Here is a 13,158-nt window from a genome sequence, read left to right as displayed (position 1 = left end):
ATTTGTACACTATGTTCCGTCCTTTGAATCATTAAATCAGTTGGTAGTTCGCACTTTCATGTGTCTTTCCTTTGTAAATAGATTTTCGCGCACAAACACAATGTGCAGCAGACTTCACCAACTTGCCCAAGACGAAGTCCTAGTCAGACTCAAAAATCTCCTTCAGAGATTTCCTTATTGTGATGAGAATTTCTGTCACTGCACGGCACTCTGTTCGAACAAGGCCTTCACTGATAAGATGGGAGAAAAGAAAGGTTATAGTGGCAAAAATTGTCACATCATCACTCTGATATATTCCCTAATGCAATGCCTAAATGATTTTTCTTTTTTGGACAAGAGGATCAGGGTAAGTCTCAAGACTTATGAGCATTCTATTGCACAGAAGAAGGGATTAACCAAACAAGCCCTGCGAAGTCAAGGAAGATTGATGCAATGGAAATTTGGCATTTGCTTGAGAGTGGCATGCATGGACCTGCAAACCCACACCGGTCATATTAGCGTGAATCTCACATCTATAACCTAATGCAGCTTCCTGCAATGAACCTAGATCGTGCTTGTAAACAAGTTGCGAGGAACATTTGCGCAGACCTGGTACCTCGCATAGTGCCATCAAAAGAAGCAATACTAAATAGCAGCTTAGCAAATTAGCTGGAAGAAATTTAAGAAAATTTCTTGGTCTTCAAGACAGCCAAGCTTTACAACAAAATTCAGCCAGAGTAGAACTATGAGCAGCTGGGCCACGTTCTGCAATATTTGTCTTCATAGTTTACATTGGAGTTGCTGAACATGCCTTTGAACAGTGGCGAGCAGGTGCTCAAGCAAGTCGCGATTCGCTAGCCGCCAAAATCCGAGATAAACAAGGGAACAGTATGAACATGCAAGAAAAGAAACAGTAGAGGTAAATGCGACATTGAGTGCCATGTAAAAATTACGACAGCTCACTTACTCAGGCAATATCTGCAACAGCAATCCTACGAAGGATGAAACAATGTTCTTTTTTTTCGTGATCGATGCACAACACTAAGCGGCAACTGCAGCAACAAGCGCTTGGAACGAGTTTAAACGTTTTTACCATAAGAGCAAAAAGTTCTGCCAAACTGAGAGCCCACATATGCCCCATTCACATCAGTAAATTCAACAAACAAGAGTAACAGCACTCAAGAACGTAACAGAAGCTGCACATGACCACACTACCAACCATAAACGCGCTCCAAGGCATAAGGAAACGAGCTGCTCCAGCGTTGCGCCCAAGCGTCGCTCGCGATCGTAAGCTCGAACACGATCCAGTTCTTCCAGCGCAACTGACTAGAACGACATTCTATCACACAACACAGTAAGAAACAGTAAAATTGTATTTTAGCTAAGCTGAGCACCTGAAGCAGCTCCAGCAGCGCGCGCAAAACTATAAACCGTAACACTCCATACTTGTTTAAACAACGTCATCATTACTGTGGCGTCACTTCCGTGCGTGGCAGCAGCGTTTTATTACAGCATTTCGCTTCTACCACGCGCGTGTCACCAGTTGCCGCCTTTAGACGCACACCAGACACTCTGCTGTTCCAGCGGTCGCGCAGAGGGCGAAAAACCAACCGCGGCGCGTTCCAGCGTAAGTGCGCAAGTGGAGCTATTATAATTTGGCCGCATACCTTCATTTGTATCTTTATATGCTAGGGGCGCTCGACACGGGTGAATATTGGATCTATAATTTTACATACAGTAACCGTCAAACGTATTTGAGGTGCCATTTTTTGCAATATGACAGACAATCCTTTTTATTAAACCTACGTTATTTATTAAAACCTATGCTTTATTGAATAAAGGTTTTTGAGACCTCACTGACGTGCGATAAGCAGCAGCCCGCTGGTATCGATTACAGTCCGTGCCCTTTATCGATTCCAATTGTACGACGGCTGTATTTGCCAACGGGGTGGTCGTTTCCTTTGTGCAGCATCACGCAGGTTCTTTTTAATCAGACAATATCTCAGCCAGTTTGTGCGTCAGAGATTCGATAGCCGCTACCAGGCGAACGTGTTTCAAGACGACGAATTTTATTGGCTGCGGCGTATCACTGGCGTAATAGCTGCATACACGGCCTCCGTCGTGAGTGATCTGCCACGTCAGGCCGCGTAATGACGGTTTGCTTGAAAAAATGTACTAGCTAGCGTGAAAACTCGTCGCTGGAACCGAGCACAGTCTGTCTGGAAACTACCCAAGAAAGCGGAATAACCTTGCAGTCTCTGGGTGTGTGCACCGGTGGGTAAAAAAACACTGCTTCTCATTTTCAACTTTCAATTCCTTCGGGTGCGAGGCGCAGAAAACAATTTTTTTTTCAAAGTGGAAAATATTGATAAAGTTATTGCTCATCATCGGCAATGCAAAAAAGGCTCTTGTTATTTTGCCACATTGCTAAAATTTCTAACACGGAGTACAGTATAAAAATAAATAGTTTTGACTGTGTCTACAAGAATGATACACTGCGATAAATTCACAGCACATTAGTGCAAGTGTACTTCCGGTGATACAGTTCGATTAATATCATATGATACATAATAAAATTACTGTGTTTATTACCTAGTAGCTGGCAAAAAATTTTATCGAGGCTTCACTAAGTGCAGCCCGCACAACGACACCGTTGAAAGAAATGCACACTCAAAACAGTGCTGTGTGTGTGTGTGTGCGCGCGCTTTTCTGTCATGGAGCGTTTTGTGCACTGCTTTCTTAGTCATACATAAATCACAAACTCACCCCCGCTTCCACCGTGGGGATTGCGGCTCTTTCTTCATTTGCCTCCAGCCTCCAAGATGCTGCTCATATTTGATCACCCCTTTGAACTCTATTGTCTCTGGACGTACAAGTCAACAGTGAATGTGTCACCACAGAGCCAGAATTCTCACAAGGTTTGTTTCTGAACACTTCATCTAGAACCGTGATTTGTTCATTTATTGGACAAACTTCTGTTTCATCATTTTCTGCTCCCATGTTTGTCATGGTTTCATCATTTTTTTCAGGAATATGGACAAAGGAGAGATTATTGGTCTGCAAGCTGCCCACGCGAAGCCATAAGAAGCTCAGCGGTCACCATAATGATACCAGGCCCTCTTGGTCTACGTCCCTCACCATGAAATGTTTGCAAGTTTACCAGATAGAAGGCTGTGAGCGCTATCAGGAAAGCAGCAGTCTACAGTTTGCATCGTACCAAGCGGGAATGCAAAAATTTGACATACAAGCTTACTTGATTTTAAGGGCGTTTTATGACAATCGGAGGAGTAACAAGTTGAGTCCCAACTTGTTTATTTTCTCGTCTTGTAGCAAGCTCCTACATGGTAATGCACAAACTCTGTCATCTGCTATTTGCAAATTAGGTTGACAGGCATTACCTCCAAGTATCACATGCTCCCTCATAGGTCCCCAAACAGTGCAGAAAAAGAGCTCGGCGGCGGGGTGGGGATAGTTCGGTCACTCCGGACGCCAGTAAATATATCTCAAATAGGCGTAACCAGTGCCCCCATGGTACAGCCAGTGTGCCAGGGGTGTCAATGAATTAGGGCGGCGGCGAAATCCCGGTGAAACACATCCTCGTCGCCAGATTGTCGTGTCGCTAGCCCAGCGACACGGAGGCTACACCACTGCCAGTTCCATGGCGATAACAACCTTTATTCCGGTGAATGTAACTTATATACAAGAGCGCTGTGGCGCCATCTGTGGCATGTGACCTGCGTCAGGTCGGCAGTGCCATCTGTTGCGAAGACACGACACTATACTAATATCCTGTAAAACAAAAGTTTGTTATTGTTGATGGCTACGATACTTGAGAGAAGGTGGTTCCATTCCTGAGATGTACAGGGATGAAAGATTGAAAGAAAGACTTGGTGTAGCAAGAATCAATCCCTGCGTTACTGCGAAGATTGATACAGTTTGAAATGTACTTGAGGCCACGGTATGAAGTCGTCATGAAGTGTGGTGTGATGGAAAATTTTATGAAATAGCGAAACATGGGCGACTGTGGCGATTAGCTAGAGAAATAAGTGCTAGTTAGTTTCATGAAGGTTATACTCGCGGTACGGTTATAATTAGACAGAATGAAACGAGCAATTATTTTGTACTAGTTCAAGTGAAGTTGTAAGACTAACGTCACTGCGATTCCATAGTGCAGATGCATATTCAAGTTTTGAGCGTATTACCCTCTTGTAAAGGTGTAGTTTTAAACTAGACAGTTCTTTGGAAAAGTTGCACTGCAAGTACCCGAGCAGGTGAATAGCATTGTTAATGACATACTCCATATTAGTCCAATTTAAATTATTTGTAATGTGCACACTAATATATTTATAGGACATGAGGAAATCTAAGGGAACATTGTTACGATAGTAAGTGATAGGATTAGAATTAGCTATGGATATTGCATTTTTCATTTGTTAACTACATGAGGCTCATGTGCAGTTTGCACGAAATCAGTAATTAGGCTAGCCCTGCACCGTAAGAGATGGCTAGAACAGGCAACTTCACACAACTGGCCTACTACACACTTCTCAAACATGACACACCAATAAAATCAAATTTTCTTTGTGTTCAAACAGCAGATGATATACCTGAGGACAGTGTGTTCACAAAAACATATTGGGGTATACTCGAAGTTTGGCTTAACATTCAGCCTATCAACAGTGGACGAGCAAGGGAAGCCTCAGCATGGGAACTTATCTTTGTCACGGCCCTCACAAATATGTTTGATTGTTGAAGCGTTGGGTTCAGACTGAGGCTTCCCTTGCTCACCTCTGTTACTCAATTGAAGTTTTCATCTCCTTGTAACCTTTTTGCATTGTTTGAACGCGGAAACCGGAATGTTTTTTTTAACATGAAACCGTAAATTGCATTTTACAAGGATTCGTGGAATTATTTGAGCATAATTATATGCTTATTTAGTGTCCTTGTTTATACAGAATATTTGCAGAGATCTTTGTAAGCACTGCTGTCTCCATAGCATTCCTCGCCTTCCTACGAGTACTCCACTTTTGTCAAAGCCTTTACTGCAGCATATTAACACTAAATGTGCAGTAGAAATATCAAGAACACACAAACCGTGATCTAAAATTGAGCATAGCGTTTTTTTCCCTCTACACCTCGTGCCTATTGCCAATGTGTTATGAAAACAATGCGACATTGCTGCTCGAGCTTACCTTACTGACAGTACATCGTTGCCGAGAACATTTTATGTTCCTTTTTTTAATCTAGCTAAAATCTTCGAAGGCAAACGACATACGTACAGTATGAAACACGTCAAGTGACACTATACGTAAAACAAGTACGAGTGTAGCTGAGCACATTATCGTTGTCCTTGCTTTAGCGACGCCAAACACGATGAGACAACATCGCTGGATTTCAGTTTTTAATTCCGTCAAGTATATTACTATCTGTGCTTCTGTATGTTGTAAACTAAGTGATTGACAGCATTAGCTCCACTTGACCTGTACAGAAATTGTGGGCATGTACTGCTTCATTTACGATTGACAATAAACTTGTAAGCTTACTTGTCTGACGCGTCCTATTTTTTGCCATTTGAGGCCTCTCAGTCAGCTGGCGATATACTAAAAGTATCGGTGGTCATTTTAGAGTATCGTACACACGAACACAGCTCTGGAAGCTGTAGAAAAACGCCCAAAACCAGCGAGCGAGCAGCGCGACGAACCACACCAGCCGCTACCGTAGCGGCCATATTGCTCACTACGTAATGATGATGATATTAGTTTTGATTTTCCCAGCGCCATCTCTCGGTCGCATACTTTAGTTCACAACGCCACCGCTACTCTTATTTCAGTTGCACTGTCGAAGGTACAGTTCCCCTTCTCTGAGTTTGTATAGGTGTACTGTGATTGAAGATCGCAGGGAAAGGCCTTCGTCCTACAGAGGATATAGAATAGGCTGTTTAGTAGGATGATGAGTGGTTCGAAAATCTTTTTGCCGATGCGATGTTAGACACCGGTTTGGGACGCCGGATTTTCTGCGACATGCGTTCCTTAACGCTCTCGCGTTAATAATTGCATGAAATGTGTGAAATTAACGACAAGCCAGAGCAACCGATATGTCCACCTAAACAATAGAATTTTGAAAGGAAACTTTAGTGCACCGCATTGCTTCTTTTTAATGTCCATTTAAAAGTTAAAATATTGCCTGTTCTATGAAAATCCGAGATGTACGAAGATGTGGGACTAAGGAGAAAATGCATGAGCACCATTATTTGCATATGAATCAGCGCTGAATGTAGAACATCGAGAACCAGGAGACAACACCCATGGGTCTGTATGCACGGTTACTTGTCTCTGACACTTAGACAGTCTGTCAGGTCGGAGGTCGTGTTGAACTTGCTTTCGAAGAATTCAGCCAACGATCTCGCCGCCTTGAGGCGGCTGTAGGAGCCGGACGAGCAAAGGTCGGAGTCGTCCTCGTGTTCGAGGTCGAACACCGCGATCCCGTAGACGATGTGGGTCAGGTTTTCCTTTTGCCTACAAAGCTGCAGTACATGAATAACAAAATTACTCGCCAGTTACCGAGCTATTGGGTAAAAACAAAATTATGGGGTTTTACGCGCCAAAACCACTTTCTGATTATGAGGCACGCCGTAGTGGAGGACTCCGGCAATTTCGACCACCTGGGGTTCTTTAACGTGCACCTAAATCTAAGTACACGGGTGTTTTCGCATTTCGCCCCCATCGAAATGCGGCCGCCGGGGCCGGGATTCAATCCCGCGATCTTGTGCTCAGCAGCCTAACACCATAGCCACTGAGCAACCATGGCGGCTAGCTATTGGGTAGGTTCTGAGAAAAAAATAAAGAAACGTCGTGTAGTAGTTAAGGCGTAGAGTCACACCATTTGCTACCTTAGTATAACTGCAGTTGGTAACGATAGAGTTCGTAAGTTAGTAACATGACTCACAAAACAAGGTAGTCACTGGTGCTAATGGGCCTCAGCTACCAAATTTGAATGCAATTAGCACCACCGAATTCAAACGTTCTGCTATTATATAACACATATATCAGACTCAACGCGGAATACGCCACAGCTGGTGCAATATATGCAGCACAGGTGAGAATATATGTATTGGATGGGGCTAATTGCATTTGGAATTGGCTGCTGAAACCCATTAGTAACAGCGACTACCTTGTTTAGTCAATTATGCTACTTACTCTACTGCGACTAACTGCTGTCACACTAAGGTAGCAAATGGTGTGACACTAGGTAATAACTACTGCTACTTTTTCTTAAGAGTAATAATAATTAATATATGGTGTTTTACGTGGCAAAACCACTTTCTGATTATGAGGCACGCCGAAGTGGAGGACTCCGGAAATTTAGACCACCCGGGGATCTTTAACGCGCACCTAAATCTAAGTACACGGGGGATTTCGCATTTCGCCCCCATCGAAATGCGGCCGCCGAGGCCGGGTTTCGATCCCGCGACCTCGTGCTCAGCCGCCCAACACCATAGCCACTGAGCAACCACGGCGGGTTTTCTTAAGAGTATATAAATACGTTTTTATAGCAGTTTCAAAGTACAAAATATTTTTATTTCACAGCTTGTTATTATCATCATTTGTCGATTCTTTATGTTCACTGCAGGACGAAGGCACAAGGATATTCCATTAGTGCTGGCTTGCGCCAACTGACTCCTAGTTGTGCCAGCAAATTTTCGAATTTCCTCACGTCACCTGATTCTCAGCCATCCTCAACTGCGCTTCCTTTCCCTTGGCACTCATTCTGTAACTATATTAGACCGACGGTTACCTGCCCTTCGCATTAAATGGCCTCCACTGTAAAAGTGCGGTCCCAGGAATATTCGCTAGTTTGGCGTCCGCTGACCGGAGCGAGGACTGTTTCCGAATGACGGTGGTGCCACGAGCAGCCCAAATGGTAGTGCGCGGCTCTCTGGCGGCTGGCTTGCATGTTGGCGAAGCTCGTGGGCTTTTGGCGCAGTTTAGACCTTCATTTTTTTATGATTTTCTGCCGCCGCCTACTCGTGCTGCATTAGAGCAATATCTGTTACGGTTGTGATGAGAGTTGTTAGCTACGTAACGTGGTATTCGTTTGCGAAGACCTTGTTACAGTGAAGCTGTATATTGCTAGCCGATTCGTCCTTCTGTCCGTCTGTCGCCTGTACGCCGATAACTACTCCGGCGCAACCCCGTGCGCATGCGCGAAAAAAGAAGGAGAGGCGCGCGATTGGCTGCGTGAGTAGTCGTAGCAGAGCGCGCGCGCAGCAGTTTTTCTCCGGCTCCGAAATGGGTAGGCCGCGCGTCTTACGTACTCCTGAGCAGCAGGCAGCTTTCGATCAGCAACGCCGCGAGCAAAACCGGAAACGAGCTCGTCGGCGCCGCGCCGGCGCTGCAACCCGGGCACGAGAACAGGCTCGTGTAGCCGAGCGCAAGCAGCAACTGTGCACCGCGGGCACGGTAGCCTACCAAGTCGTCGTTTAATGAACCGTCGGGGTTAAACCAGTGATAAACACCGGCACCGCACGTTTCAGCTTCGCCTGTTAAGCATCTGTACGGAGTGCTTGGGCGGTGATTTTTTTGATGAGCCTCACTACAAGCATGCCTGTGGAGTTGGGATACGACTCTTCCACCTTGCTCACCAGCTGCCTCAAAGAAAAATGAAAGAACAATGACAACAACTTTCTTCAGATAAAAAAATATTTTAGCACATGCAATAACGAAATACTATAACGCGGTTTCCTCAGAACACAAAGCGATTGTGAAGCGTTGAAGAGGCTCAGCACCCAATTTATTTATCAATGCAATACTCTGTGCTGTCCTTTCGCTGCCAAGACCAGAGTGGGAACATGCGCCGTTGATGCGATGCAAGGAAATGACGCGACAAGTGAAGCTGATATTACGCGTGATCAAAGGCAGCACCCGAATATGTTTCGACATTTGATAAATTTATGCACGCACGTTCCACTCGGCGATAATCCAGCGCAAGTAAACAAGCACATATGTAATCCAGAAAGCTGTCAAAACAAATTATAATGACAACAATGAAGGACTTGTAGAAAACAGTGTAGAAGATTACAGCATACAACTACCTATGAAATGGCAAGTGGTTCGTGAGCGAAGATAAAGATTATAGAAAAACAGAGACAACTACACGGCCGCTGAGCGTGCTTCGCCTGTATTATGCAATTAGTGAAATGCACTTATTCTCAAGTTCTCATTTTCAAATGTTTTATCATTCCTTTTTCTTTTGCTGTCCTTTAATTATTGAGAGACTTCGTGAAAAACCGGAGACGCAGAAGTGTGTAGGGCTTCACTATGTCAATAACGACTTGCTGTCCATGCTCAGGACTGGCTAATGCAGCAAAATAAACGTGAGCAAGAAATTCAGCAATATCCACAATGCTTTTCTCATTAAGTAATTCAAACTGAAAAATTTAGCGAAGCTGTCTTCAAGACCAGTAATAATATGTCTTCGAGGGCCTGAGTGGTATAGCAGGCCTCCATTGTGAAACTTATATGTGAAACCTGAGGCTGCGCTGCTGGCTAGCTGTCTGCTTTTAACCGCGAGCGTAACTGGCCAGCTCGTGAAATCGGCCGTGTCTGTCTGAAGCCGCGAAGCCAGGGAACGAGGAAGGCGCCTGGCCCCGGACTGTCTGCAAATTTCGTCTGCACATCTAATTAGCACTGTGGAGAACCACAACGCAGAGATGTGAGTATAAAAATTATTAAGCCTCCTTTATACGTTTTAAACTAACACTTTGAACGCGATGTCTAACACGTATATGCATGAAATCGTGCTGGTGAAATGTTTTCTATTAATGTATAACGAAAAAAAAATGTATGATGAACCAAGCCCGCTAACTTTTCAAGAACACGTTAAGCATGCAACGGAAGGTGGTCATTTTCGGCACGATTGCACTCTGTTGTGCGAGGTTGCTTGTCATTACCACCGTACCTTACCCGTACGCGGAAGCCAGCCGGTACTTCGAGCGCCACTTCCTCATGCAATGCATGCGGAACCTCGTGCAGCTCCTGCGCCCGCCTCTCATCACACATGCTGCGACCAGAGGCGTAGCGTCTCAACGACAGCGTCTCGAAGCGCTAGCTGTCACGAAGGGAAAATGCGAGAATGCTCCCCTTACCTCCATGCAACCTTGCGGTACTGAACGTACTACCCTGCCAGCGATACCGCTATACGGTCCCATAGCGCAGTTTTTACGCCCAAGCCTAACTAACGAGCTAGTCAAATCGGCGGTGTCTGTCTGAAGCCGCGAAGGAAGCGAACGACGAAGGCGCATGGTGCTGAAGTCAATCTCGAGCCGGGGAAAGTATCAAGGAGCGTCTTGAGCGCGCTAAAACCCCTTAAACTTCGTACAGTAGCAACACTCTCCTCCTCTGCCTTCACTCCTCGTTTCTCCTCTCTTTCACGCTCCCTCCTCAACCTTGGCGCCGCCTACACTGCTCGAGCGTAGCAACGGCGCCAACATGCGGCGCGAGGACACACGTGATGCTATTAGGTCAATAGCGACGCGGCGTCGGCCTAGGCCAGAGTGCACGAGGAGGAGGTGGCATTCTTTAAAGCGTGGCAGTACTTTACGAAGTTTAAAGGGCTTTACAGCGCGCTGCAAAGTAACCCCACCTTGAGGAATGTGTAGGTAACGTTGAGCGAAGTGGCGATGGAGAACCGAGGCGTCGCGGAGAAGGATGGTAGGCGGAGGCGCGTTGGGTTGACCTTCTGTAGCAGTTGCTACAAATTTTCCTTGTGATGCATAGGTACCGGCTTCATCTCGTGATAACATCGTCCTCGCAAGCCGTACGCTGTGTGTGCGAGTGAAAGCGTGTGACGGTGAATAGATGGCGGCTCAATCTCGCGTGCGCAAGGGGCCGAAGCGCGCCGTATTCTGTCGCGCGCATAGCATCGGAACAGAGGTGAGAGATGGGCGTCGTACTTTGGCCGCGCGCCCTCGCGCAGGCTTTATATTGAAAGCGATCTGCTTTGAAGGCACAGTCTAGGTGGGCCGACGGCTCGTAGCTTTGCGTGCGCTGTGTTCTCACCCCTCAGTTTGCGTTGAAGCGTCATTTCGCTCTCTGCTGCTGCCGCGATTCCTCACGCCAGCGTTTTCACAGTGAGTGTCCGCGGTCATCGAGCGTAAACTGTTAATGTTTGCTTCTGCGCGCTGACACCATACTAGGTAATTTAGATAGTAAACGAATGCTTACAACGAGGAGTTTTACTATGGCGGCTGCTGCGTATGGCGTCGGCGCGCGAGCCCTGTCTTGGTTAAGGTCTGCGATGCGTACAGTGTAAGTGTCCAGGCGCACCGACGGCCGATAACGTCGTGTGTGCTATAGCACCCATACATTTGCGCGTCACCCGGGTTCACGATGTGAGACATCACTATAATTTTTTCAACTGTCGGCAGCAGCGCACATTCCTTATATGAGCTGTTCTTTAAAATCTTCCTTGCCGGGAACCTTGCTGAATAATATATGAGCTTTTTGCAGTCACAAGAGCAGTGTGCTCTGACGAAAAGTCGCAGTTTCACCCGAAAGGTGAAGCATCGAATACGATAACAAATTAGTGGACATCTATACGAAGTCAGGATAGTAGTTTTATTGTCCGTATAAACTTGCGAATATAGACATACTAAATTAACAAGCATGGTGTCACGCATGCACAAGCCAACATGAACATATCTCACTCGATGACCGCGGTAACTAGCTGGCAAAACGCTGCAATAAGGAAACGCGGCAGCAGCAGCGAACGAATTCACCTTCGTGCAGCCGCTCGCATCAAAGCGAACTACGCCGCAAAAAGACCGTACGCGTCGCTGGTGGCTTTTGAGACAGACCGGCCCGGCCTGGCGCAATTGGCCGCACAGAGTAACCTGTCCCCCTGCCTACCCTACCACTGAAGCCTTGCACGCGACGGAAAGCGGCGCGCTTCCTCCCCGCTTTCCGCCGTTGCATGCGCGAGACAGAGCCGCGATCGCCCGCTGACCCTCGCACGCTTTCGCTCGCACATACAACACACCGCACGCGGCGCCAGTTTTATCGCCCTTGGGCATTACAGCGAACCTCACGGTGACAGCAACGGCAGAAATGCGCCTGGAGGGTCCATATAATTGCTCTCGCAATTAATGGTTCGGCGCACCTTATGAAGTGGTCGCTGGGACCGGCCAATCGGACCGTTACGCGCTCTATTACACGGTGGTCCCATAGGGCACCTGATTTGTCGGCGTTGCGTTGGTCGAGGTGGGGTCATGGCGTGATCGTAACTGCAGTGAAGCCAGCGCCTAGTAAGAAGCTAAATTGCGCAAGCTTTTGCGAAGAAGCCCGGCTCGCAGGCGATGGCGCAGTGGGAGATTTGCGGGTAAAAGCGGCCCTTCTGCCGGCTGGCCGTCATCAGATGGCAGTAGAGCTGTCGGGAGGCTTCCGGGGCCTGTTGTTTGGTGAACTCTTCTTAGAGAATAGCTGTTACAGGCATCTTTGCTCTAAACTATATGATGCAAAAAAAAAATCAGTAGCTTATCGGTGGTCACCTATCTGACAGTTATGCATAGGGTACAACGCCACCACATCGAGACTTGCGATATTACAGCTGGCTTACCTTCTGACGCAGCGTGTCGGATGTATCGTACGTCATGATGAGCCCGTCCTCATGGCTGTACGCGTAACCGGTGCGATCATCTATGTACTCGCTGAGAACATACTTTGAGTTGTTGCACACCTGTTTAAAAGTAAAAGTAAACAGTCGATGACGAGGAGAATGGCGCTTATATACACAGACACAGTCGTGGCAGTCGACTAGAACATATGGGCTTTATTCTCTGCTTACTTGCATAAAGTACTTACTATGTGGTTTGCCCTTGTATACTGTTTCTTGGGGTTCGGAGAATAAAGGTACAATAAAAATAGTAACGTATATTCGAACACGTTCGGCCATGCGCCGGGTATGTCAGGAACGTATACCCTGCATTCGTACTGCGACCACGCCACTGCTTGCATGCATTCTGTTGTGGCGCCTTGCACAATGCTAAAATAGCAACGGCTTTGCACGCGTGGGCATCGCCAAAGAAGGGGCAAATACCACTCACATCGTCCCTTCTCTTTTGACATATAAACAAAGTTCACTTGGCTTTATTAGCGGAAAAAGTTTTGAGGGCACCTGTGACGA

At 46.5% G+C, this 13,158-nt stretch overlaps 1 protein-coding gene across 1 annotated transcript in view; it reads right to left on the bottom strand.

Moving 5' to 3' along the window:
• Positions 1 to 6,230: 6,230 nt before the first annotated feature.
• Positions 6,231 to 13,158, bottom strand: part of LOC126528433 (uncharacterized) — a 67,488-nt gene continuing 60,560 nt past the window's right edge. The window contains exons 6-7 of the mRNA XM_050176322.3: positions 12,592 to 12,711; positions 6,231 to 6,502 (exon numbers count right to left, since the gene is read on the bottom strand). Coding sequence (XP_050032279.3) covers positions 6,302 to 6,502; positions 12,592 to 12,711 — 321 coding nt within the window. The 3' untranslated portion in view covers positions 6,231 to 6,301. The remainder of the gene's footprint in view (positions 6,503 to 12,591; positions 12,712 to 13,158) is intronic.

This window comes from Dermacentor andersoni, chromosome 9 (assembly GCF_023375885.2).
Source record: "Dermacentor andersoni chromosome 9, qqDerAnde1_hic_scaffold, whole genome shotgun sequence".
Taxonomy (NCBI): domain Eukaryota; kingdom Metazoa; phylum Arthropoda; class Arachnida; order Ixodida; family Ixodidae; genus Dermacentor; species Dermacentor andersoni.
Note: the sequence above shows the minus strand (reverse complement) of the source record. Positions and strands in the feature narration are given on the sequence as shown.